This window comes from Dermacentor andersoni, chromosome 11 (assembly GCF_023375885.2).
Source record: "Dermacentor andersoni chromosome 11, qqDerAnde1_hic_scaffold, whole genome shotgun sequence".
In the NCBI taxonomy this organism is placed as follows: domain Eukaryota; kingdom Metazoa; phylum Arthropoda; class Arachnida; order Ixodida; family Ixodidae; genus Dermacentor; species Dermacentor andersoni.
The window spans coordinates 79,555,770-79,583,185 of record NC_092824.1 but is presented as its reverse complement, the minus strand read 5'-3'; the positions used below and the strand labels follow the sequence as shown (position 1 = coordinate 79,583,185).

Genomic DNA, 27,416 nt, shown 5'->3' with positions numbered 1-27,416 from the left:
TAAAAATACAAAGCAAGATCACGCGGTCAAAGTTAATCCAGGGGACACCACTATGTGGAGTCCTTTGCATCAACCATTGCGTCACTTTAGGGTGTCGAACCTACCACTATGGTTAAGATCAGATTATACTGATAATTTAACGCGGGCAACATCCTGACCGTAGGCACTGGATAAATATGCGTAAGACTAAAACGGCAGATGCCACATTTAAGGGCTTTCACTACCATACGTGTGCGGCACAAATTTAAATTGTGACAAACCAATAATGAATGAATGAATGAATGAATGAATGAATGAATGAATGAATGAATGAATGAATGAATCTATCGATCGATCGATCAAATTCGAACGGTGCAGTACTCTTGGGGAATGCCGACACGACTTCTTTGTAGGTAACCGCCGATTCGCCTTGAGTCGAATTTGCCGCTTTTGAAAGAAAATACTTTATTATACTGACCACATGAATCATAGGTTTGATTCGGGCGCCGAAATATCTGTAAAAGCCCCGCCATTTCGAAGTTTCCAAGACACTTGTTTGTATGATCATACGTATCGCATCATGACGATACGTATGAGCCGTCGATGTGCCGCTTGCTGTGGTCGCTTAATTTTTTCGTTAATGCTTCATTCATGATTACATCCCACACTTTTTCAACCTATCTTTCTTTTTCTTGCAGTTTTAACGTTCTCGCGCAGTTTATTTTTCGCAGCTACACAGCTCAATTTTATCCATTTGCACGCTTTCGCTTTTAAAGATTCCAATTACCGATTTTCTTGTCATGGCGCTCTATGACCTCAGACGCCATTACGTCATCAATTCTTATCAGTCAGTCATTAGAGAGCTTTAGTGTAGGGGACGCAAGCGGCTTGCGTACGCAAGAACTAGGGGCGACGGTACTACGCATGCACAGACCGCTACGTCTGTGTCTGCGCATGCGCAGTACCGTCGCCCGTAGTTATTGCGTACGCAAGCCGCTTGCGTCCCCTAAGCTAAAACTCTCTATTACCATCAGAAAACATTTGACCCAAATATGCGAGCGCAATGTTTGACTGACGGGGGGCGCCGCTCAACGCAGTCAACCGTGAGCACGCTTATGGGCCGGGAACATATCACCGGCCGCAGTGGCGTAGCCGGATATCTTGTTTGTTCGGGGTGCTGCCGCAAAAGAAGGAAAAACAACAAAATCTAAATTTGAACGCGTGACGACACATCCTCTCGCTGCAAATGATGGAGCGACAGAATGAAAAGAAAGTACAGGGCTTAGTCCACAGAGCATGATGCGCGTACTTGCCATGGCGTCGTCCATCGGCGAGATGAAAATGTATAGGGGCGCGTGTATGTTTCACCAGAAGTGGAGACCACAAGACTACAACCGTTCCTTGGGGAGGGGGAGGAGAAAAGAATAAAAAACATAATGAAGAGGCAAGCGAGGAAGGAGAGAGAAGTGTAGATAGTTGGAGGGGACCCCAGGACCACACTTGTGTCCAAGTTCGCAAGCGGCAAGTCAGTGTGCGGGTCAAGCATGAGGAGGTCTCTCTGGCTGGGCGCTATGGTAACACGTTTCCGAACAGTTTGTGCTTGTGCGGTACGCGATAAGATCAGTAACATTATGTTGCCGCCATGTTGCAGATGGAGGCGGCGAACTGTTTCCAACGCGTCAAAGGGCGTTCTATAGACAAAATCCTACGATAGTTTACGGTGCAGGTGGTTGTCTTGGTCGCCGTGAATAACAGCGCGACGAAATATCGGGAAGGCTAAGCCCCCCTCCTTCCTTTGGTCGCGCTTCTCACGGGCCAATCGAGTTCATATTGTGTAACTGATATCTTCATGCAGCGCTTATATACGAAGCCTCTTTTTCGGTTGCCCTGTCGCGGAGCTAGCTCTTTAAAAAGTTTGCGCCCTTTGAGGCTTATCTTGTCCAACAACGATAATTGTCATCTATCTTGCCCCATTTCCTTTCTTTAACGCTGCGAGACCGGTACTTCCAGGTCACGAACGGCGTGCGCGTTATCGGCGTGTTAGACAGGAAAGTAGGGAGAGCGCAGAGTTTTCAAGAAAGGAAACGCAAACGGGGCGGATGATGATTATCGTTGTGGGACAAGATAAGCCCCAAGGGGTGCAAACTTTTTTAAGAGTGTACACAAGGGTGTAACGTCTGCAACAACGTCCCTTTGACGCCATCTTTCTGTTACCTTCTGTCAGCCTGTTTCCGCCCCGAGATCGCGTTTTTTTTTTTTCCTTTTTCTTTTCTTTCTTGCTTCGGTAGCATCCGAACTCAGTCGTAATGGCTTATCTTGAACATAAAACAATAAAATTTTTAAAGAAATGTAGCTGAAATATGCCATTTATACGCCGTTAATAATTTTCCGTGGATAACAGGGGAACAAGAAAAAAATAATGCAATTGATGTCACAGACTTCTCTTTGCGGCACTGACCTTGACGCCTTGATTTCCAACTTCGCTCATAAACACCGGCTATGACACCTGGTGTCTTGGTATAGTGGCGTTAAATTCGTTACCCAGAAACTCGTCCAACTGAAAACTTCGGTTAAGGTATGCGTCCGTCGCTAAACTTTGCTAGAGCCCTTTCGCATTTGCGAAAGTGTTGGTGTGTTTGGCTCCACTGGCAAATGTGCTCCACCATTTCGTTCGGTACAAAAGACCTGGAATAGAAACCATTCTGCCCAACTGTGTGTTTGTGTGTCAATGTGCGTGCTTCTGTTGTTTTATTCCTTGTAAAGACGTTGCCAATATGTTTCTTCCCGAAAGCACGTTCTTCTTGCTAGTCAAACTCTATCGGGCTACATGAGGCAGGAAACTAACGACAATGGAAGAAACAGCTAGGCCTAAACAGAAAAAAAAGTAATAGAGAAACTGCTCGACTTTCTTACCTCACAATAAAGCCTCACGTGAGTCAATACTCGCGGCGGCGCGTGTCTTAAGTTTATTATTGATCACCCGTCCAAGTGAAAGCAAAGGCGAAGTGCAACAAGAAGCAGCGCCGCATTTTGATGGCTCTGTTCTGTGTCGAGCGAGCGCACGCACAGGAATCTGCGACGTGCGTCCATCCCACGAGCGAAAGTGCCGCCCTGCCTTCTTTCTGAGGACGAAGGAAAAGGAGCCGTGAACGATGACGCCAGCCGGCCAGGTCCCGGGATTCGCTCGAAAAAGCCAGACACCGCCAAAGGCGCAACACGCTTTGACGAAACTGTTCGATGCATGGCGACCCCCGCAGGCCTGACCGATAAATGAAACACTCCCAGGACCACCCCGTACCGAACAGAGCCTGCCAGCCCTGTAGGGCCACTGAAAAACACAGCTTCAGATGAGGGAAGGGTAAGAGGGATCACGTTCTACGCAAGATCGGCAGCAGCTTCGTCTCGTTACATTACCGAGTGCTTCCAGGGCTAGAGAACGCCGTTACTCTCTGGCGCTCGCGAACAGAGGGCGCCACATGTCCAGATAGCGGTCACCGCGGCTGCCTGCGTGCGATACACGCCTGGAAGGAGGCTTTTGCCGGTCGAAGGACGGGCAGCGGCGAAGTGCTAGTGGAGTTCGCGCACTGCAGTTCGAGTTTACGCCCTTCTGAAAAAGAGACGCGGAAGCCAGTTCCCTTATCTCCCACTTTTCTTGCGGATAACGCGCCTCGAGTGCCAAACCGGCGACGGGATATCGAGATGTGAGCTAAGTGGAGCGCAGTGCGCGGGTCTCTATCGCCCCGTTCGCGATGTGCTGTAGCAGCAGCGGAGGCGACGGTGTGGTGCCAGCGACGCGAGCGGTGTGTTTTCATGCCAACCCTTCGTTCGATGCGTCGAAGAAGCAACGCTACCGTGACGAATAACGGCCAGCATTGAACGGCGAAGGTCGTCGCGGCAACGTGTTCTGTGTCCGCAGATACCTCTCCGGGGGCGAGCTCGGTGCTATCGCTCGTTGCAGTCGTTGTGGGACGCCGGCCGCTGGAGCAGCGTACTCGTATGGCGATTTCGGGCCCAGGGTTCTGAGCTCTCCGTGGGTTAGGGTTAGGGCTCTCAGAAGGATCTTGCCTGCACTTCATCGCTGTGTTTTGTTTTTTTATATACTTCACTCCTCGTTCGAGAGCCTGCACTCTGCGTATAACTGAAGCGAGCTCGGAAACTCGAGTGCGCGCTCATCACACGGCTCATCTTGTGAAACCAGTGCCGTGTCGACTCCCTGCTACACTGCTTTTGCTGCTTTCTGGTGCGAACTTTCGGGAGGGGAATGCGGGTTGTGCCGGTGTTTTGTTGTGATCACGTTGCCTACCCGGGTGCGTCGGCTTTGAACACAGCAATTGGATCTCGTAGGGGCTCTTGGTTCGATGCCCGCACTGCAGAGACAGCGAACCACCACCCGAAATGAGTTTGCAGGGAGCACCGACACAACCTGGGAAAATGGAAGGTAATTACGCATGCAAACTTTCTCCGGTACTAGGTTAACGCGTTTTTCATTCTTGTGGCTCGCCATTTAATTCAGCTGGCTCAGTTGTAGCGGATGTATGAAGTGCGTTTGTTTTATTATTTGTGTTCTACTAAATAACTAAATAAGTTTTTAATGACTCCCCTGCCACATGAATCCGCAATTATGCAACATAACAGCCCGTTAGACCATATTTCAGTAGTCATTTCATGGAGAAAAAGAAGCAAAAAAAAAAAACGAGAAAGGAAAGAGCGCGCTAGTTTTAAAATGAGAAAAAGCCCGTCATTTATATCATTGGCTGTCGGTATATTCCTTGTTATCTCGGCGATGTTTTTGATAGGTGCATAGAAGTGAATTAATGTAAACCACGCAAATGCTGGCAGAAATTTGACATAAAAGATAACTTGGCCATTCTTTCGCGATCGGAGCGCATATGTCCAGCTGCCTGACTTGGAAATCAATCTTAGATGCTGCGATATCAGTGAACGCAAGGAGGCCAGTGAAAGTAACGGCATTCCTCGTGACAGCGGCGATATTTCATGATGTGATTTAGTTCCATATTTATTTTTTCCACTCGTACAGCCCTGTATACCGCACGTGCTTGTGAGACCGGCGGCCTGCCTCGGCTCGTCATGTTTTATTAAAATCACGCTCACCGGATTCCTCGCAGCGCTCTTCTCAAATTTCTCATGCCAGCGCGCGCGATCGAGTTTCGGACGCTCCATGCCGCACTACCTCCCCCCTCCCTCCCCCTTCCTTTTTTTTTTTTTCTTCTGCTCGTGCATCTGCGCACTACTTGGACTCATGCCCACATTCTTGACTCGCCTCTTACGCTTTTCTTCCTCTATAATTTGAGCAGTGAGCGACTGGGCTCTGTTCGTTACGTCAGCTGCAAGTAACCGAATCTGCCTCCTCTCGGAAATATCGACGCGCACAGCATAGCGCCCGCGGTGGGACCCGCAACTGTCGCCAAATGAGCGAGCGTCAACACAAAAGCGCAACCCGCGACGTCCGTCCCATATGGCCTTCTTCGGAGAGGGCAGCAGCTTTTGCGGTAGTCGGGACGATGGGAAAGGGAGACTACTCTTTGAGGTAAACTTCTTTAGATACTCTTCATTCTTCTTTTGTGTCGCCGCTTTGCTTTTGTTGTGTAGGTGCTGCGCGAGTCGCCGTCCGCAGCCAGCCAGGCCGCAGGTCAGTCACCGCCCGCCGCCAACCACCACCGCTGTTTCAAATAATGCAACGCCGTTCTTATACGGCCCCTCGAAGCGGCCGCCGCCAGCTAGCCCCCCCTCACCCACGCCTCCTTCCTACAGTCGTCCCCTCTAGGGACAGTTTGGAGAACCACGACAATGCCGCTTTCGAAGTTGTTTGCTTGATTTCTAGTTTCATTCCTGTTCCGCGCAAGTGTCAACTGTGCTTGTGGATGCTACGAAGCCGTGTTTCGGACGTCGTTGAGTGACAGGTTTGCTCGAGTTAGAGCTCCGTGTGACCACGCGCGCTGAGTCGGCGGCTCGTCCGGTCGATTGCAGCATTGGCGGCCAGCGCACGAATTCCTCACTGACCAGTGCGCGGAGACGTTGAGCTTTTGTGCGGGCCGCGGACCTCTTAGGCCTAGCGGGTCTCGTACGGACGGACCCCAACGACTTCAGTTCGAAGCAGACGCCGCATTCCAACGAAAGACGCCGCAGGTTTGGTCTTGCTTTGGGTGCCAACGCCTCGAAGGCGTCGTATTCATGCCAGTGATGCGGCCGCCACGGACTAAGTTCAGGCGTACGGCTGGGTAAGTTCTCCGGCCCCGTTTTGTTGTCGCCGTCGAACCGGCTTCTCTCCGTGCGTGACACTCGATGACGTTGCGTGGCGCGGTGAAAAAAACTAGGATTCCTGTTGCGACGAGTCGGAAGGCTTTTTTTTGTTTGGTCTGACCTCAAAAAACCGCAGCCCCAGAGGACGCCGATTTCATCTCCGTGTCCTCGGGGCTAGTACGCGGTTTCGTGCTTCATCGTACTCCGGCTCGTTTGTCGTGGGAAAAAAAAAATATCTCGCTCGAGCGTGGCTTCGGCCCGTGCGTTTCAGCTGACAGCACCTGTAGCGTGCGTCGTTGTATCACTGCAGGTGCATGGGAAATTAGCGTTGGCGTTCAGCTGATTTAGAACGGGGACTTCAGCCCTAAGTTGTGTGCAGCCCGTATAATTTTAATTTGTGGCCAATTCCTAAGGAAGTGTCCGTCGTCGCCATGGGCAGCTTTTCGGTGTATTGTCGCACACTGTTCGTAGAAATAATGGTTGGCATCATCGTTGTGTAAGGTTTGTTGAAACTGAAACAGATGTTTGCCACCTTCTTCGCAGATCACATGCTGAAGAGTCGAAAGCTGGACGATTTGGTACATTTTGGAAACTAGTAACAAAAGACACAGCGCCTGTGTTGCGTCCTTAACCGACCTTTGTGCGCTGTTAATAGTTTTCAGTCGCATGACTGATGCACAAAATTAACACCTTTCACGAAAAGCAGCTTTCCTGGCCGGGCTACCTGAATGTTCTGAACATTTTCCATCACAAAGTGCAGCAAAGTATGTGAGCTATACATAGTGCTTTTTTACATAGGTGCATTTTCACTGTTAGGTGTTTGCTCGCTGGATCACCATTTGTTTCTCAACTCGCAGGGTCAAGTTGAATAGTAAGTCGTTTGAGGGGTCAGCTTTGTTGAATCCCATATGGTGGTGGCTTGTCATTACAATGTGTCAGCAAACTCGTTGTGCATTGGTAGTTTGAATCTATCCTCTCCGCTGTTTCCACTTCCAAAAGACCACTGGCTCTGACTGACCTCTTGGCATTGCGAAGTGTGTGACTGGCTGAATGGAGACAATGTCTTGTGCCGCAGTTGAATGGGATCTCCATCAGCTCCGCTTGGAGAGCACAGCACCATGCCGGCGAGCCAGGATGCTCCACCGCCGGAGCCGCCGTTAATGCACACCTACCCAAATAGCTCAGCAGCCAGCATACTCCAGTCCGTGAAAGAACAGGTGAGGGCTGCAGCCCATTGCCGTGATAAGTGGTACAGTCATCCACACTTCTTTCCAAAGCACTTGAGCATATGTCACTGCGGAACAAAGAGTAATGACGTAGCAGCTGCAAGTTCAAGATGCAGTCAAACTTTGTAACAAAGTTGCATCTGGTGCGAGAATACCTTCGTTATACCCAATGTTTGTTACAAGTGTATGTTACATGGTGATATCAACTAGATGCATTCTATATTTACTTTGTTAGATCCGATAATTCGATATATCGATGTTCAACTGTGCTGAGCTAAACACTGTGTTTTTGTGCTTGGGCACTCATTTGGAGTCTGCTGGTCTTAAGTGTCGTCTCTGGAAAAAGCCAGCAATGCACAGATTTTGATTTCTTTTCAATGCAGCATACTTATTCAGCATTCTAGATCGAAGTATCAATGACGGTGCTGCATTTAATGCAAACGTGATGGAACTGATATTCGTGCATATTCGCACACCAATACGTGGCCATTCTTTATTTAGCAGACCCAAGAAAAAGGCACTTAAGTAAATGACACCTTCTTGAGTTTGTGAGGAAACTGCTATGCATGAATTTCTGCAGTGTAGAATTATGTGATGGCCAGCAACACAGTAGACATTGCAGGAAGGTTTTCTTCTTCCTTTTCTATTTTTTTTTTCTTTTTGCAAGCAGTCTTCAGAATATTACCACTACAGCTGGGAAACATAAAACTGGGACTTTTGGGAGCAAACAGCCCTCAACATGGGACACTTTGTAACATCCTGTGTCTTCATTTTCTGTGTCTCATGCTTGGTGCTGTTTGCTCCCAAGACATGTTGCATCATTGCAAAAACCATGATGTCATCACTAACTTCCCTGACAGCTCAACTGTTTTCTTTGAGCCTTGCGCTGTGGGTCAGCAAGGAGGATTTATTTGCGATTTGTCTACGAAACAGCTGCATGAAAACCTGACAAATTGGTGTCCTGGTTATAGCTCCTTACTCCTACTCGTAAGGCGCTGAATGCTCAATTTTAGTAAGCTCTATTTAGTTAAGGACAAGAAACCCTTTGGCCTTACTATGACAGCAGTAATGTTGCTTCCCTTGCATTTCACAATGTGCACAGCACGACAGCAGACGTATGATGGAAAGCCATGACTGAGACAAGCGCTGTCCTATGTCTGCTATAATGCTGTGTGTATCATGGATTACCAGCTAGAACGATCGCACACTTTGCATTTTGCTTGGTTTGACCTAGCTTGCTCTTTCCTCCGTGCTTTTCTCGTTGCAGTTTTCCTCTGTGCATTCTTTTCTTTCATTGTTCTTGTCAGAACAGATGACGGGACTTATGACCTGAGGGACATTTCCTATATTTGACACTGTGCCAAGGGCGACCCATAACACGTCTCCTACTTCAACGACATATAAACAACGTGGCTGCCGAAGAGATCGGCAAGAACAGTGACACACCTCCTATAACCAAGGAAAATTGGGAGAAAATTAGTAATTATTTGCAACCCACATAATTAATCTACACTCTTCAAACTTCCGTCACCCATAGCGTGGCCACAATTTTTTTCAAATATGAAATCACCGTGTTTCTTCTCACGACAGCAGAGAATCTTTGTAAGTGTTGTATGAAACGCTTCAAAACAGGCCACAAACGAGGGTTCCAATATTTTCCTTTATCCCCTAATTAATCCATTAATGACAGCATGTATAAATAAAAGAAAATGTTATTTGCGATGTAGGTCTGCAATACATATCAAGAATAAGCATAATCAACGAAAAGGGAAAAAAAGAAGAAATATATATATATATATTTCTTTTTTGTGGGAGGGGAGATGTTATCAGCAATCGGGGGTAAACCTTAGGCACAACTTAGAAGTGGGGCTTCACCTTAAACCACCTATGGCTTCGCTTGGCATTAGTTCAGACAGCTATTGTCATGTGTGAGACATGCGTGTTCATTTGCTTTGCTTGCAACCACTTGTGTGACACCACTGTAGCCGGAGACCTTGCATTGCTCTCTTATCATCTGACTGCTCTTTCAAGAGAAAGCGAGTCGTGTGCCGAATTTCTTCGACTTCATCCTGCGCTCCTGCTCTACACCAACAAAGGATGCTTGCCGCCTGTTGTTCTCATTCAGTGTTGGCCGTACGTTTAGCCAAAAGCTTTGTACTCAATATGAAAAATCAGATAGAAAAAACTATTTCTGGTATGTTGCCTCTAGGGAACATTCATCGGTAAAGGGCTAACCCAGATGGCGGTGTGCCAGATGTCTTTTCGAGGCTCAGGAGGGAGGGGGTCGTGGCCTTTCGGCAGAAGCGCCTGCAGAGCAAGCTTTCTAAGCCGTTAGATCACCAGGTGAACATCGACAGTGCCCACATCAGATTGACATTTATGCAATGTCACTTCATGCTGCATTCGATGCCACAAGTCATACGCCGCAGATAACTGGCTAGCAGTAAATACATGGCACAATTACAAATGCCACCTTGGTCGAACTTGCGAAAAAATGGGGGTACAGCAATGGCAGATCAGTATGCAAAGTTAAATGTTTGCGGATTAATTACAGCTTTTGTAGAAAATTACCCATTCAAGCATTAGACTTTCATTATGTTTTAGACTTTCATTATGACTTTCACAATGTTTTGCAGGGTCCTCGGAGAACTGTATATGACACAAGAGCTCACATACGGTGGAAATGGGGAGCATATTAAGTGTAATATCTGGGGAAACTAAACATTCTTAGGTTAACTAGAAGCTTTGCAAATAATTGCTGACCTCTAATTTTTTTCGCTATTTTCATGCATTATATGAGGCTGCCCCAGTGTCTACAGTGAGCTAAATGAGGCACAGTTTATATGTGGTGAAATAAAGTGTGTGGTTACAGGTATATGCAGGCAAAGTTCAAAGTTGGTGGCTTAATTAGGGCCTTTGCAATATAGTAAGTATGCCAGTGTGCTGGGGCGTTATAAGTGCGTTAACGAGTGCTATAAGATATTTCTTATTGCCCCTGTGGAACTACACATGCCACCGGGATACAGGTTAGTGAAAATTAGGGAAACACTTCGGTATATTTGTGTGGGAAGTTAAATGCATGTGGATGAAATGCAATCCTTGCAGAATTCCTTCACTAAGTACACGAAAGTATTTTTAGGCTGTCTTGTACCACATTATTGTGTGTCTCAGAAATATTATTTGTTACAAGAGCTTACATTTCATGAAAATGGGTAAAATAGTATGCATAATGTGTGGTGAAACCAATATTCCTGGCTTGATTAGGTGCATTGAAAACCTAGAGAACCCTTGTTTTTTACATATTATTTATGTGTTATGTGAGATTCATAATAGGTTCCTACGGTGTTCTAGATGAACTAACCAAGGTGCCTGGCTTATAGTTGTTTAAAATTGAGGACTACTTATGGTGGCCTCAGCAGTAAATTATGTACGGAAGCAATGTGGAGCTATAAGTTCGTTTTAGAATCAGCACTCATAATAGCACGCTGCCCTGGGTAAAAAACCGCAAACAGTGCTGAAATCTAACATAGCGAAATGAAGGAAACACTATAGTGAATCTGTATTTGCGAGGTCAAATGCGTTTTGATCAAATACAGCCTTTCTGAAAAATTTGCTTAAAAGTTAAGGGCTTGAAAGCATTGTATGTGGGCAAGGTTTCAAACAGGGAAGTCATACACAGCCAATCTTTTAAAGTATGTGGTTCGATTTAATATACTTTAGAAGAGCGAACTGCTGGACTAGTTAGTTGTCCGACATAGTGAACGAGTTTAGCGCCAGAACCACACACACAAAAAAGGAGACAACATGGCCGCTCGTGCTGTCTCCTTTTTTGTGCGTGGGGTTCTGGCACAAAACTCGTTCGTTGGGTTTAATTTAGCAACTGAAATTCTTAACAGAACTGCTCAAAAGAAACAGGTTTGCTGGAAATTGAGTTGCTATTCTCCAAGGTTGCACGAGTCTGCTTTTCTTTCTTTCAATCGTGCATATGCTGCATGCATTACTTGGACCAACGCCTACATATTTACTCATTTCTTTTGCTTTTGCTTCTCTACAACTTGAGCAGCAAGCGACTAAGCTCTGTTTGGCCATCTTACGTCAGCTGCAAGTAACTGAATCTGCCTCCTTTTAAATACTGATGCACTCCACAAGCCGTAATGCCATTCTTATTGCTTTTCCTGCACTCACTGTCATCACATGCTTTAGTTCAAAACGGGTGTTTTGGGTTCGATGCATAAAGAGCTCTCTGTACTTATTGCCTTAATTGCATTAGTGCATCAATTCGTATTTCTTGGCAATACAGTTTGCAAACGTAGTTCATGCTGGATTCATTTGCGACTGCCCCAGATTGTCCCCAAGGGCAGGCAGAGACAGTTGTCATTCATAATCGCACGGCCAAGCTGCTTTACTTACATTGTAGTACTGTGCTCCTCAGGTTGGTGCAACCATTGCAAACAGGCAATGTACACTTAAATATGGAAAGCCGTTGCATGCTAGTCATCTGGGATTTTTGCTACTGGCACAAGAGTGTGCTTTGTAGCATGTAGCCTTTTTTCAGTGAAGGCATTTAAAAAAAAAAATAGAAAGGGGGGGGGGGGTGAACCCAGCGCATAGGTCTGAAATTTCCCAAGAGAATTCGGGTGATAGTGAAATGCAAATTTAGTTTCTGACTCATCTCTTTGTTGGCGAGTCTTGGGTGGATCACGAATGAAGCAAGCAATGCCACCTTGCTCAATACCCTTTCTTTTTCTCTTTTAAAATTAGATTTATCATTATTTTTTCTCTTTTCCGTTGTCATTTTTCTTACTTCTTTTCAAAGCAAGCTGTTTCCACAGGCAGTGACCTTAATACAGGAGTGGGCTCCGTGCAGAGCTGAATCTCATTTGAATTCATTGTGCATTTCAGAGGCTCACAGTATCGCTAGCCACCAAAAAAAAAAAAGGAAGATGACTTTCTAGAACTTCAAAAAAAATTTTTTTTTCTTTCTGTCGTTGTCGAGGGTGTAGAGAAAGGAGAAGCAGCAAGGTGTGCCACGTGCTTGCATTCCATTTCTGAATTTTGCGAATAGCTTCGTTTGCTTGTATGTTCTCCATTTATTGAACCGCTGGGAGGAGGATTACATTTTACGAATGTCCATTGTTTCAGCTAAGCTCAACAAGAATTGGAGCTATTCTAGCATTACTTTTTTCAGCTATGGCCCCTGCTCAACCAATGTTCTGCTTTTAGGTTGACTTTTTAACAGGTTGGTGTCTGCCTAGTTTTTCCATAATGTTTGCTGCAGCAAGCAAGTCTCTGAAAGAAATACGGACGTGTTTCATAGATAGCTTAAAAAAGAAAAGATCTTTATGCTACTGTCTGGTACACTCCAATTTCAGTAATTGGCTGTTTCTTTCGAAGACAGCTCTTCAGGGTCTCTTGGTGAAGTGTAATACAAATTTAATGTGCAAACTACAGAATGTGAAGTGGATGTTGTTGTGTGCAGCATGTATCACCAGCTCCTATTCTTGTGGTGGGCCTGACCTTCTCACTTTGTATTGTTGGTTACGTGTCGTTTTCCGGTCAGCTCCTGCCTCTGGCATGTAGTCTGCGCACGTAGTGATTGCCCAAAGAAAGAACTTGGGCTCCAATCCGTGTTGTAAAGGTGGTTGGACAGCAGAGCTGTAAACGACAGAACGATTACTGATTATGACAGGGCTCGAAATTATTCATATGGCAACATATCCACATGTACTTTACCTAATTATTAGCCAAAGACGTTTCGACGGCCTGCGACTTGGTTTGCACTGCTACTTCGGGCTCCCACAAAGAGGGGACCACAGACAAGCGAAATGTGCTCGACTTGGAACTCCAAATCCGAATTTTACGTTAAGAAATTTCTTCTTAAATTGAGAATTTGCATCCTTGAAACGATTTACTGTAGTGTGCCTTCGTTGTTTGGCTGCGTTTTTGGCTTCACGACATTCATCATCATCCTGCTGTGCTTGGCACTTGCGCTGGGCGTCAATGGGACGAGCATGACGCCGTTCACATTGTCATCTCTGTTCTCTTTGCCACTCCTCATATGCACGCTGCTCTTCAGGAGTCCTCACTATACATGGCCTTACTAGGCGATGCTATGCTTCACTATGCAATGCCTTACTAGGTGGGCCCTCTTATGTGTATATATATATATATATATATATTGTAGTTACTTCACATCCTGTGTTACAAGCTGTGCTGTTACAAACCTGCACTTTATATTTTATATGGGTATTGAAGTCATGCCCCCTATTACAAGCAGTGGATGTCGTTGTCAATCATTCTGTGCTTTCAATTGTTAACAACCGCCTTGTCATCCGTCATGTTGACACGAGTCATGTCTTAAGCTTTTCTTTATCGAAACGACTTATGTGGTATGCACAGTATGTGTGACTTGAAAAAATATGCACACTTTTTGCTTCAATTCTAGCCTACGATTCCACTACCGCTGGAATCGACCCAGAGAAGAGGTTTTGTGCACGAGCACGACAAATGCCTTAGGGGGTAGACGTATGCAGCTTTGCTGTAAAAGAAAAGGCAGAGGGGAGAAAATTAAGACTTAGGAGCAATGATTGACGCAAACACTGCAGTTCTGCAGCATATTATAGAAGTAAAGCATTATTTAGGCTTAATGAGCTTGTTGTCAGGTTCACTTGTTGAAAACTTCAGTTAAGGTGTGTCCAAAGCAACTTGAAAGAATTGCACTAAGTGTGAGGAAAATATACTAACCTGCGTGCTGTTAAGTCGCAGTTCTTGATGTACTTTTATTCAGTCTATTATTTACAAATTTTTTCTCAAGTTCTTTGGCTTTTGATGACTATCCTCGGTGGCATCTGCTGTCACCTTTTTATTGGGCTGGCTATGATGCTTCTTGCTCAAGATTTTGGTGTTGCGATTACCCCACTGGAAAAAAAAAAAGCCTGTATGCCCTGTTCTTGCACAGTGATCTGGTATCATCGCTTGGGATCACATACAAAACATGTGTGATCACATCGGCTTATTGACAATGGTTGCGGAGCTACGGGCGTATGCTTGTTTCCAATAGCTCACCCAGCGATGAGCAGGTGTCGGAGAAATGCGGGTTTCTCTAGTATTCAGGTCGGGATGTTCTCCACACTGAAGCAACTCGACATTTCACAAAGGCCGACGAGGGCTTCCGCGCGTATCTGGCGACCCACGCTTATCTCAGTAGAGAGCTTTAGTTTAGGGGACGCAAGCGGCTTGCGCACGCAAGAACTAGGGGCCACGGTACTGCGCATGCGTAGTAGCGTGGTCTCGTGAATACGAACGAGCTGCTCCTCCTCCCCTCCTCCTCTCCTTTCCTGTCATCATCGCTTGCTGCTGTGCTCGCGTGCTTTCTCACACCGTGTGGACGGTAATCGCCATCAGTTTCGCCCCATGCCTGCCTTCCGATAATCCAGAGATCCTTTCTTTTTCTCGATATCGGGGGGATGCAATCAAGGGTGTCGAATCGTCGTCGCTACGTGTAGACGTATGTCATTCGTTGACTCTCTCTCACTGCTCGACGCGCAAAAATCGAGGCCACGCAACAAACCGCATTCGCCGCTCTCGTTTAGTAGTTTCATTCCTCGAAGTGCTTCTGTGCGAGGCCCGTTGTCTTATGTGGAACGAGGTGCGTGTCGGAGGCGAGGCGTCGGTCCTTGGCGCTGGCTGCACCCCGCTCTTAATAAGTGAGCAGCGGCGGCCTCTACCCGGGCATCTGTACCCACACACGCACACGCCTTTAGCTTTTCCACAGGTGCGTCGGGTGGTTTCAACGTTGAAGGTGCTCGCGTCTGTGTACGCTAGAAAAAAGAAAATCACTCTATAGAGACGTCGAGACTGAGAAAGTATCATTAGAAAGCTCCGTCAATTTCGCGGTGAGAAGTTGTTCATTAGGAGAAAAAGTTCGAAGTTCGGTTCTCTTGAATTTCGCGCTGAAACCCAAGTGCCCGTAGGTAGGTCATTGTGACGTTGCAGATTTCACGTGTGTGTGCGCTTGGACCGTTGTGGATCAGTAAAAGTTCACTTGTCTTTCTTTTGTTTTTTTTTAGAAAAGTGTGTAGTCTTTACCAGCAAAGAGGTTAACTATAGTCCCGAACCGACATTTTCAAAATTCATGACATCACTTGCGAGCTGGCGCGGGAACTTCAATGGGGCGTCGCCACCTGTCGTAGTTCTGGAGTCTTTTATGACCCTGTCAAGCATCTTCTAGCCGCAACGAAAGTTTCTCTCTCTTCTTTTTTTGTATTCTAGAAGGATATAATTTACTAATACAGCTGCAATAATTTTTCTCTTTAGTGTCCCTTTAAAGGCATTAGGTACCCTAGGTGGTGGCAAAATGGCTATGGCGTTGCGCTGCTGAATACGAGGTCGCGGGTTTGTTTCCCTTACGCGGCAACCCCATTCCGATGTCAGCGGAATGGGGAAAAAAAGGGGGGGAGGGGGGGAAAGCCGCTTGTGTACCGCACTTCTGGGTGCGCGTTAAAGAACCTCGAGTGGTTAATATTATTCCATAACCCTCCTCTGCAGCGTTTCTCATAGCAAACTGTGAAGTTTTGAAACGTTGAACACCCCGAATCGAATTGTGTGTCTATGCGAGTCGTGCGCGACCTGACACAGAGGAGGTCGAGAAACGCGAAGAACCACGAAAGGTACGGAGTGAACTAAAAAGTATGCGCAAGAATGTTGTGTGCGAGCGTGTGTGTGTGTGTTTGGGCGAACGGGGGTGCGCGTCGGAACAGCTGCCGTCCAGCTGAAGCGGCACAACGAGGTTCGAGGGCGAGGCCCCGGTTCTCCGTCGCGTCTCGGCTGCTCTTTGTTTGGAGACATAAACAAAAACGTGTCTCGTTGTACGAGAGCGCTTAGGGACGGAGGGGGGGGGGGGTGCAAGCGGCGTCTGTATACGGGAGGAGACATCGTTGTGTGAGTGTGCCTATGTGCTACGCCCCTCCTGGATGGCCAGCTTCCGTACCGGGAATAAACGTTCCGCGGAAGGCTCTCGGGGCGGGAGGGTGTGGCGGTTTCGAGGAAAGGGATTTCTTTCTTTTTTTTTTTTCCCCACCTAGCCTTTGGAGAACGTAAAGACTACCGCATTTTTACACACGTAAGGTGCGCGCACTACTCGAGATGGCGCTCAACATTTGGTAGCCTTGTTTCACTCGTATAGGCCACTGCAGCCACTGCAGCTGACGCAGTTTCATGGCAGGTGCGTTACGAGTGCGCAGCTTCCTCGTCGGTGTTCTTGGGAGGGCGTGCGCTTGGCTCGCGTGAGCGCAACGGCTGTCAGATTCGTTATCACCTTCTATTTCCGCGTCGCGCGGGGTTTCGACGCGTGTGGTTTATAGGTGCTATGAATGCTATACGCGGAACCCAGGTGCATGCGTTTCGCGTTAAGGATACGTTACGTTATGTGCTCGTCATTATTATTTTTTTTCTTTTACTGACTCGCATATTGTTGGCGAGATTTGTAGCGCAGACTTCCAGCTTTCCGTGCGTCGGCCGCGCGCGTTTGTGTTGAGGAACTCGCCCAACTATCGATCTCGCTTTTTTGAGGAAGGCCAGTCGGGAGCTCTAGGTGTTGGGAAGGCGCTCTTACGCGAGGGGTGTGATGAGAGGGTATGTAGGGGGGGGGGGGGGTCGCGTTAGTGCAGCATCCGAAGATATCTAACGGCTCTGCAAGGACGTCGTTCATTTTTCTTTTCTCATTTTTTTTGTCTAATTTCAGGTGCCGCTTCAGATGCCTATTAATAGGCAGTGGAAAGCTATTGGGTATCCTTAATAAAATTATAAGCAACCTTTTGAGAGACGCAGTCGGATGAGTAGGGCGTTTATCTTTATTTTAACGAAACAAAGGCGCCATAACTGGACAAGGTAAGCAATCAATAAAAAGACGAATAACCACTACCCGTCTGTGGCTGCTATGACGCAAACGTATAAAAGCCACAGCCGGGCGTGTATAGGCTATTTCAGCTCTGCGTTCGCTTTGCACGTCTTACTTTCCGTAAAAGGCCTGTTGTAAAACGCATCTCCTGTTCATGCCTCGGCGAACACGTTTCTGTCCCACCACTTTTCTTTTTGAAGCCATCGCTGCTCTACAGGCGTTCCTGTGTGCTCTCTGTATCTATATCCTTGTCCTCACGGCGCAAGCTATTGCCACCCGGTCGTACTACCCCTGCGATAGTGTGTAGCGAGAAGCGCAGGCTTTCAGAAGTGCCGTCGCTTCGCTCGCACATTCCTTCCTTCTAGTTCGCCGTCTTCTCGGTCGTCGCGCACGTGGGGAGGCTGGGTGTCGTTCGTGTGTGCAGCGCGCTCTGTACTGCAGTCCCCGGGCGGGCGGGCGGGCGGGCTCGCATTTCGCGGTGTCCTCCTCCACACATCCCGACCGAACGCGGAGCCGGTCCGTCCGATATCGGCCTCGGTCGTCGGGCCTTCCAGATTCCGGCCAGCATTAAGCGTGTTCCAACCGCGTCCTTCGTGTCGTGTGGAGAAACAAGGGCAGGCGCATGCACGCGTTCTTGCGCAAGGAGAGGCCGCCGCTGTTCGGTCTTTCGAAGCTCCCGGGACGCTCGCCATAGCGCCGCTATGCGCCGTAGTTCTGTGCACGGCGCTGAGGAGCCAGCTCATAGTTAACAGAGCCTGTCGGCGCCGCATAACCAAAGAGACCACAATGAATTCATATGTTCTACAAGGACGATCTGTTTCTGCGCTTGCGCAGCTCCGCTGGCGCTTCTTTCTCAGATACGCATAAGGTCTGTTCGTTTAGTGTACGCAAGCCATCTGGCGCGACTTCTGTAGGTCTCTTGGGCGAGACGCGATATTATGACGCGATATGGCGCCCGCGCATTTTTTTTTTTTTCGTTGAACGCGCGCGGCGCTATGCGGTCGCTGTGCGTGGCGGCAGTCGAGCCCGCGACCTCTTCGTGCTTTGCAACGGATGCCATAACCGCTTGCTACCATTTCGATGGGGGCGAAATGCGAGAACGGTCGTGGTACCCTGCGTTGGGTGCACGTTAACGAACCTCGATCGGGTGGTCAAAATTAATCCGAAGTCCTCCACTATACGACATGCCTCGTGTAATCAGATGATGGTTCTGGCTCGTAAAAAAACCCAGAGTATAGTTTAATTTGTGATTAAAACTCAAGCAATCTTTTGGAAACCATGGACGGTTTCGGGGGCCTTTGAACGCAGCCGAATTACAGGGTAGATTAATGAAGCGTTAAATAAAGAATAGACGACTCGATTACGTTGAACTATAGGCGAAGTATAAGAAGCGCTTTGATTCTTCCGACCTCGTGCAAGATAAAATGTGACCGACCTGAAAGGACAGCCCATTATATTTCAGATCAGCGACAGAGGTGGTGTGGCCGCCGCTTGGGAGGCGTATGTATCTCCTTCCATCCCGGATGGACCGCGGCGGCACTGTACGGAACTATAACGACATGAAAGACGCAGCTGGCAGGGCCTCCCTTCTTAGCGAACGAGCTTGAGATAACGGCGATTTATTCGGTGCATGAGCAGCTTTATCTGAACGCGCCCAGCACGCGATGCTGGCCGAGTTCGGCGCCCCCCCCCCTCCCCCTGCCGACTGCGAGGAGCATCGAGACAGATGTGGGCACCCTAGCTATCAGACCGGCGCGGTGTTCGAGTGCGGTTTTGGGTTTCGATTGCACACGCTGGACACGCGCGACTTTCTGGAGACGGGGAGGAGGAAAGATAAATAGGCAAGGAGCCGGTCGCCCGTACGTCTCTTCTTGCTGCGGTCCTCCCATGCATGGCTACGTGTTCCATGCCTATAGTTTCCAGGCTTGTCGTAAAGTTCGTAAAGATTGCCGGGAGACGCAGCGATAAGGCTTGGGGGCGTGTACCGCGTGTGACGATAGTCAGTGCACATACTTCTTTTTTTTCTTTGTGATCCAAGCAGGTGGTAATCTAAGTCAGGGCATCTGTGTAAGCATCTAAGTTTACATCTCAGAAATTCGTATGTCTACTGGATAAGGTGTGTCTGTGTGTGTTCGCGATGTTAAGTGGTTTGCTCCACAAGTGCGCGTTGCAATAAAGTCGCGTTATCGAAATGTCGGTTATAGCGAACTTTTTCCAAATGGTTTAGAATATACTGCGAGCCCTTTACGTAGGCCCGTGCAGAATGTGGCTTCTTTTTTTTTTTTTTTCGATGAATACGCGCGAGCACCAAACATAGCATCTCTCTATAAGAAGTGCAAAGTCAACAAGCAAGATTTCGTGCGATGAAAAAATGCCCGTGTTGAGCGCTTCACGCCAAGTACAAGACAGAAGGAACTGCAGCAAGCGTAAGCACAGCGTGGCAACTGGCAACCATCACTTTATTTGTCGCCAACCGGCTTAGTTTTCTGTTCCATTGAACGTTTACTGCGCGAAGAGAATTGGTGCAATCGAAGGGAAGCGAATGTGTGCACGTCTGAGTTAGGGAGTTGCGTGGATTTATTTCCGTGGCTCGCAATTCCTCAGTAGAACGCGTTGCCGGGCAAGTTGGTTCACAACTGCACGTTAAACATGCGCGCGCACACAGACGGGACAGATGAAGGTAGCCACGTGACAAGCGCTACCTCGCAACTAAAGTGTATTCGAACTGGCCCAAACCAAGAAGGTGCGCGGACCGCACCGCCCACCACTGGCAAGGAACATCGACGTCATGCTGCAATGCATAAGAACATCCAAATCACGGAGTACTTGATCAAAAACATCTGTAATTTCTACGTGAACTGTACTGCACAGAAATTGACGTACTCCTGACACGGCTTATAAGTCCGGAAAAGAGGCAGAGAGAGAAATAAATAAAAAAATGTCCCCTGCACCCAGGGGCCCTTTTGCCCGTCTTATATACCCGCGGGCCCGGCGTATAGCGTAGCATGGCAATCCCTCTTTTGATCGGCTTCGTATCGACAGTATTGGGGGGGCGAGATCGATGCCGAATCGATAGCCGACGGGCGATGGCGCAGGACCCGACAACCTTTCCTTCTTCTTTTCCTGTCTCGCTCGTAAAAGTTTAACTCGCGTTGTCTCCGGTGCACGATTCTGTTCGAATCTTTGTGTTGTGTTCTCGTCGTCGTCGTTGGAAGATTATATATATATATATATATATATATATATATATATATATATATATATATATATATATATATATATATATATATATATATATATATAGTGCCGCCGCGTGGCTGCTGTCAATGCTTACGCGCCGCTAGTGACAAACTGCTCGTCCCGTGCTGTGCTCGTCGATTATTGGCGGTCAAACAAAGTGCGAGACGGACGGGAGGACCGGGCTGCTCGGCAGACGTGGAGGCTCCGAACGAATCAATCACGTCCGGCACGTCCACCAGCCCTGCAGCTCCCCCCCCCCCCCGTTCCCCTATCTCGGAGGGACCCCGGCCCGAATGACTAGCGTGGCGGCCTGATCAGATCTGACGCGGCGACCACGGCCACTATAGCGGGCCAAGGTGTGTGTTTGTGTTTGTGCGTAACTAAGCAAGACGGCTTTCGCAACGATCTCTCCCTAGTCCCTAACGATCACTGCTGCGAACCTAACCGGATAGTCTCTCTCGGCGTCCCAGAGCTGCTCGTTTGCTCTTGTAAACGTCGTTTATTAAGCGGCGGTAGGCTTCTGAGCAGTCTTGGGATCTGCGCAATGTAATGGTGGGAAGGGGAGGCGCGCGATCCGACGAGATATGGAGTATCTATGTTTCGTATACCCCAATACCCCGTGTGTCCCTGTACTTACATGTAAGCTTAGTCATTATTTTTGATAAACTTCAGTTAAGACAGTCTGTATATATCTTATACTAGTGTGCCTACCTATAGAGCTCTAGGTTACTGTGCAGCATGTATACGTGTCCATTGGAAAATATATGCTCACATGCAGGATTGGTGACACAGTTTGATTGCCTAACCTTTGAACTCTGACTTTTTATGCACTTATGTTAACTATATGCTCTCAGTAGAGACAGTCCAGGGGCTTTGGACAGCAGTTAGGTCTTTCCTGTGTACATGGGTGTAACAGCGAACACTATCAATTTTTTTTTAATTGCCTGTGGCAAAGAGCACAATTCTAGTCCGTGAGCTGGTCTGACCGAAGGGGCGGACATGCACAAAAATCGAAATGTAAAATCGACCAATTAGCAAAATTTTGCTAATTAAGTTTATAACTAATTACTTTATTAATAGCACACATTGTCATTTATAATTCTAGCCGGTGAAATTTCGTGGCATATACACTTGTGAAGAATTGTGTGGATGGCACTATATACGAGAAAGGCGCCGTCAAAATTGCGGTTAAATGCACTTTTGTTTCACTTACTTTAACAAAACGTCGTTTTAGGCGTTGAAGAACAAAAGTAACTGGAACGCCAATGCAATTCTGCGCAAAGTTCGGGAATCAACATATCGAAACTGGTGTCATCCTGAGAATTCGTTCGAAGTGGATCCGCCTGGCGACGAACTCCGCGGCTAGAATTTGTAAATTGCAATATGTTCAATTTCCGTCGGTCATTTACAGAACGACAAAGTTAGTTTGCAAGGAAGGTTGCCCAATTTGATGGAAACGGCAGTTCTTGAACATGCCTCCATTCGCGGCCAGCATCGAGTGGGATCCTTTTTTTGTGCTTAGTCTTTCTTTTCTTGCTCTCGATCGATGTAAGCGTTCGATGAAGCGTTTGATCTTATCGCGGAATCATGATAGTACACGGTTCTTAGCGCCTGGTTAGTTCACCCCCACCCGCCCCCAGAGGCTCTCTAGAGAGCTTGCAGTGCTGTCTTTTTTTTTTTTTTTTCCCGATGGAGAGAACATCGGGCACTGATCCCCGTTATCCACATGTAGTTTCGCGGATCGAAGCCCTGCAACCTCCCGATGACTGAGAAGAAAAATAAGCGCCGCTTGTTGCGTTCGAGCAACACACCGTGACTGGAAGAAAACTGCAGAACGCGCTTAGAAATACACGCCAACAAAGATAAAATGGCCTCAGTCGATGGTACCTTCAATCAATGTTAGTGGGATGTAAGAAAAAGGAAGGGGCTGGGATGAGAGAGAGAGAGAGAGAAATCGATACCGTCAGAACAAAGCGTGTTTGGTGGCGAAGCCGTCCTTTTCCGGGGATTGGTAACTGCGGGATCGGCGAGTTTTTCAGCGCTATCAGAAGTGAGGCTTGTGTCACGGTTGACGCACTTTACTGCTGCATTCCGAATGAGTGAGATGAAAATTTAATTACGGGACGTTTTCCGGCTCACAGTGTAATCATTCAGGATAAAAGGATGTAGTAATGAGTTCAGAATGTACTATGAGCGAAATTCAGCGTCACACCTCGGGAGGGGGGGGGGGAGGTTATTGCGACGATAATGGCGTTCCGGTGCCTTCAAAAGCGATGTGTACTATAACTTGCATTAGCGAAATGAGTGGTTCTATCTCACACCTTTGTGTTCGCCTTCGCTCAACCTAACGGAACCTTTCCCGTTTTGCTAGAAGCGATTGTTCTTCCTTAATTATCAGCTCGTTACATTAAGTACCATCTTCGCGCCGGTACCACGACTGTCTTGTTACACTTATTATAAGCGCACTCAGGCCCTTTGCCGCGCGGCGTTGTCTCGCAGGCCGGAGAATTAATTTCTGAGAGGAAACGTTCGTCCAGGTGCTTGAGGCCCCATGTCGTGCTCTTTTTCTTGCCCCTGCCATTGTTCTTTATGTACGCTAACCTATAGTAACCCTTTACTGCACCTAAAACAGCTATCGGCGGAAGTTCAGGGTGAATTCGCTTCTGCGTTTACTTTTAAAGAATATTGCCTACGACCTGCCCATCGGTAATAACATTGATATTTTCAGAAGATTAAAGTTTCCAAATTTTAACGCTTTATTAACAGAAACCATTGTGCTTAAACATTTTTGGTGCAGTCAGTTCACCATTCCATATGTTCCTGCACGTGATTTAAGACCAAAATACCGTTACTGCATTCCTCGCTCCTCAACCCGGTACGGAAAGCGCACGCGTCAATACTATGTACCTGCCTGTTTCAATAGTATGCCACCTAGTGTATTCCGCATGAGAACAAAATACACCCTGAAAAAATTTTTGCGGTATGTCTCTGCGTTGCTTCCTACCCCATAATTATTTAATCGAGTGTTACTATGTTAATTTCATATTGCTGTCGTCCCTTTTGATGTTGTAATAGTTATGTCTCCATATCTGTCTCTCTGAGTTGTTAAATTTTCTTTTTCTTTTTGCTTGTCGAGTTTGTTGCAATACCTCTATTCTTCCTTTGTTTTGCTAATGTTCGCTGTCTGCCAGGCGCTGCCACTCAAGCCCTTGTGAGGCTTTGGTAGGCCTGATTTTTGTGTATGAAAATTGATACGAATAAAAGTACTATCTATCTATCTATCTATCTATCTATCTATCTATCTAAAGCAACGGGCTTTAGGTGTACAGCGCACTATCGATTTATAACCAGTCTTTAGCCGTTTATTTCCCATTTCTTTATCTTTAATTCAACCATTCAACAAAACGTCCATGGAATTATAACCCTAATCCGCGAAGTTCGTTTTTCATTCGAACGACACAGACTTTCACATAATTATTGCTTTAATAAACTGTCCGCGTAGTTTCGGCTCGAGTCATTCGGGTTGCATTTGGAAGTGTATCAGCTATGGTGGCCATATTGGACACTCTGATTGGCTCGCAGGGCGGCTGCGCCCTCTCTGTTTGGCTCAAGACGCGAACATGACGGGATTCGGCACTGTGCAAGTACAGCGCACCCGTGGTCACCCAGGCTGCCTCGATTAGATTAGAAGTTACGATGGATCGAAGTGCACGGTCAAAGTGCAGCCGACCGTATATGGGCTCAGTGTGCCAGAATAATGCGGGCGACGAGCGCGGCATTGACCAGGGCTTTTCTTGACCCACCTCGTTTCCTTATCGCGCGTCCCTCGACGACCGCGCACATCTGGAGAGCCCCCTCGCCTCTTATCGCTGACCAGTTGTTGCGTCCGTGCGTCCGCTTTTCCGTCTTATACAGCCACGTGCACTGAAAGTCAAGGGCAGTCGGTCACTCGTCGCCGTCTATATCAGCGGACGGCTTTGTAACTTTTGAGCCTGTATTACGTGGATTCGATTTCACGCTGCGACAGCGGTGCCCCGATATGAGTTGAACGAAGAAAGAAAAAGCACTTGCGCGGAGATTCAGGCGAACCTTAAAGAATTCCAAGTAGCGCCAACTCATCCCGGATTGACGGTGTATTTCGTAGCTGCAGTCAACCCCAGAGGGTTATGAGGACCGCGAGGTCTGCAGGAAAACCGCAGCATCGAGACGCATGCCTGGTGTTCGCAATTCCAGCCTGTACGTATACCAGCGTATACGAGCAACATAACGTTGTACGATTTTGCTAAGTACGGCCACGAGGTACTCGGACGTTCAATGCGTTTCCTAAATCCCGCGGGGTCTCTCAAACTTTTTGTGGCTGACTGTGTACGCGTGTCTCTGCGGAATGCCTAACAGAGCCCGTTAACCAAAGGCCATCATCAGGGAAACGAGTGCGAACGACGCCTGGACCTGCACTGCAGTCTTACTCGATGCGCAGTGTTAATCGGCGTATTTCCTGAAATAGCGTGCACATTATTGCACGAAACAACCTGCAATACGAGTACCGAGATTACGAGAGAGAGAGAGAGAGAGAGATGTAGTTACAGGCGCACACCACAGTGCCTGCCTTTATATCTTGCCACGTTCTCTAGGTTTGGCATTGTTGCTCTCGGAATTAATGCAGGCTTGCTCATATGTCACGCGCAGCGCAAGAAAGAAGCAGAGAAAGGAAAGAACAGAAATCGCGTGTACAAAACAAACAGTATAAGTAAGTGCGGCAGGGAGGGGTTGGGCGAGTGCGAAGTACGAAACGTAATTAAACCTTCCATGACCATGCGCTTGCGAAACCATCCCTTTCTTCTAAGGCTTGTTTACTTTCTCGCTATCTGCTCAGTGCTTGCGTTAATGATTTTCATTGTCCCACTCAAGCACTTTCGTCGTGACCTCGTCCTCGTTCTGCTGGGGGAGACCTGCTTTGGTTCTGCAACGTTATAACATTCTCCTTTTCGAAGCCGCTAGAGAATGGGAAGAAGTGGGGAGGGGGGGAGTAGGACCTGCCCTTATTTGCCCTCGTACTTAGCTGAGGTCCTAACCCCCTCTTCCCTTTGCCTTTGCCGAGGGAAAGTGCAAGCGCCAGTGTTGTATGTGTGTGGAGCGCAGCGAAGTGCGACCGACCGCCTCTGTACTCCAGGTCGCAAAGAGGTGGGGGAATCCTGGAATGGTCGTGGCGTCCCTAATAAGGAACGCCAGCTAGCGCTCCCCCGTTCCTTTCTTTGCCTTACGCACTTAACCCTACGGCGATGGGGACCTATAGGCTGGGCTACTTTGGCTGCCGGGCTTTCCCCGTATGACCCCCCAGGCTGCGATGGCGGCACGTAATCGAGTTTCCGCGGACTCCTCGCGGTAGAGAGAGAAGGCCGGGCGAAAACTGGGGAAATAAAGGAAAAAGCGCGTGTATATAACTGCAGAGTCCGGTAATTGCGCACAGCGTTAGGGAAGCGACGCATGCGCGTAGGAGGCGTTGTCCACACTCGGGACAAACGGGGAACACGTTCGGTCACTTTGTAGTGCACCCCTCGTCGGAGAGGGAGCAGTGTGGCCAGTTGGGGAAAGCAGGGGGTGGGGAATAAAGGAATGACGCGTCTATAGTATACACACTGTCCCCTTCCTAATTACGTGCAGCCTTTACATGAGCACGCGACTGCGGTTGCTGTGCATTAGGAACGCTGGGAGCACGTCTCCCGAGTGGCCGTGCTTTGTACCTTCCCACGCACGCATATATAGTGTGGCCTGTTGGGAAAGTTGAGGGGAATTAGGGAATGGCGCGGGTATACGTCGTTCCGTAAAATTGCGTGCACCGTTGCGAAAGGGTATCGTCGCGGACAATGTCCACTATAGGAGGAGAGCGGGACACGTCCGAGCACTTTGTGTGTCGCCGCTGCAGCTTGCGTATAGAGCCGTGCGAACCACTGTCCGTCCAGCTGGCGAGGCTGTGGATATTTCGCTTTGTGTGCGTGTGTAACCCATCGTCATGCGCGCGACTTGGTAATATCGGTTGTTTACGATACTGCCCGCGCGGTATATCGGCTTGGAGATTACGATAGCGCACCGCCCGTGTAATGCGCCCAAGAATGGAGTATTGGTCTTTTTTTTTTCGGCACGCTTGTCTTAATTCAGATACGTGCATTTTCTCGGGGCATCCCGCACATAGAGCATTCGTGCGTTCTAAGATAATGTTTGCATCCTTCAAGGCTTATCTTGTCCCTAAGTGATAGTCTTCATCTAACTTGCGCGTCTTTCCTTTCTTTAACGCTGCGCGCCCGGTACTTCTAGATCACGAAATCTGCATGAAATAATCTGTAATAGCGTTTTCTATAACTATGTAATCATAAGAAACGCCAGCAGTACAGTTCTGTCAGGCAGTCGGAACACGCAGGCACACGCCGGCGTCGTTGGTCTTCGCAGCGCGCAGGAACATGGCATCGGATATAACGCAGATTGTAGGCACTACGCTCGGATTTAGCGAAGCATCTGAAAAGGCTCGGGTGTAGCGAAGTGGTTGTACCGGATACAGTGATGGCGTTAGCAAAGTCCTGGATAGATGATTTCGGGCAGTGTCGAAACGGGTCTTCCATAGGACTTCCGAAAAGCGTGAAAGCTCCATTTTATGCAGCTTCGCTGTCTTTCATGTATGAGTTGCTCGAATTGGCGTGTACATCTGCGAATTTCAGAGTAAATGATTTTTTTTTTTTTTTCGTGCTCACACTTCAAGTGGGATCAATTTCATGTTCATTTGTAGCGAATAAATGAAAAGCTAGTCGGTGATAACCGCA

General features: G+C 47.8%; 1 protein-coding gene across 7 annotated transcripts in view; it reads left to right on the top strand.

Moving 5' to 3' along the window:
* Positions 1 to 3,502: 3,502 nt before the first annotated feature.
* p120ctn (adherens junction protein p120) overlaps positions 3,503 to 27,416 on the top strand; it is a 123,320-nt gene continuing 99,406 nt past the window's right edge. For 4 of the 7 annotated variants that reach the window (XM_055064174.2, XM_055064176.2, XM_055064177.2 and 1 more), the window contains exons 1-2: positions 5,820 to 6,218; positions 7,316 to 7,457. In XM_055064174.2, coding sequence (XP_054920149.2) covers positions 7,320 to 7,457 — 138 coding nt within the window. In that variant the 5' untranslated portion in view covers positions 5,820 to 6,218; positions 7,316 to 7,319. Of the gene's footprint in view, positions 4,418 to 5,819; positions 6,219 to 7,315; positions 7,458 to 27,416 lie in introns of those variants that run through there. The other 3 variants (XM_055064175.2, XM_055064171.2, XM_055064173.2) reach the window with 2 other exon arrangements.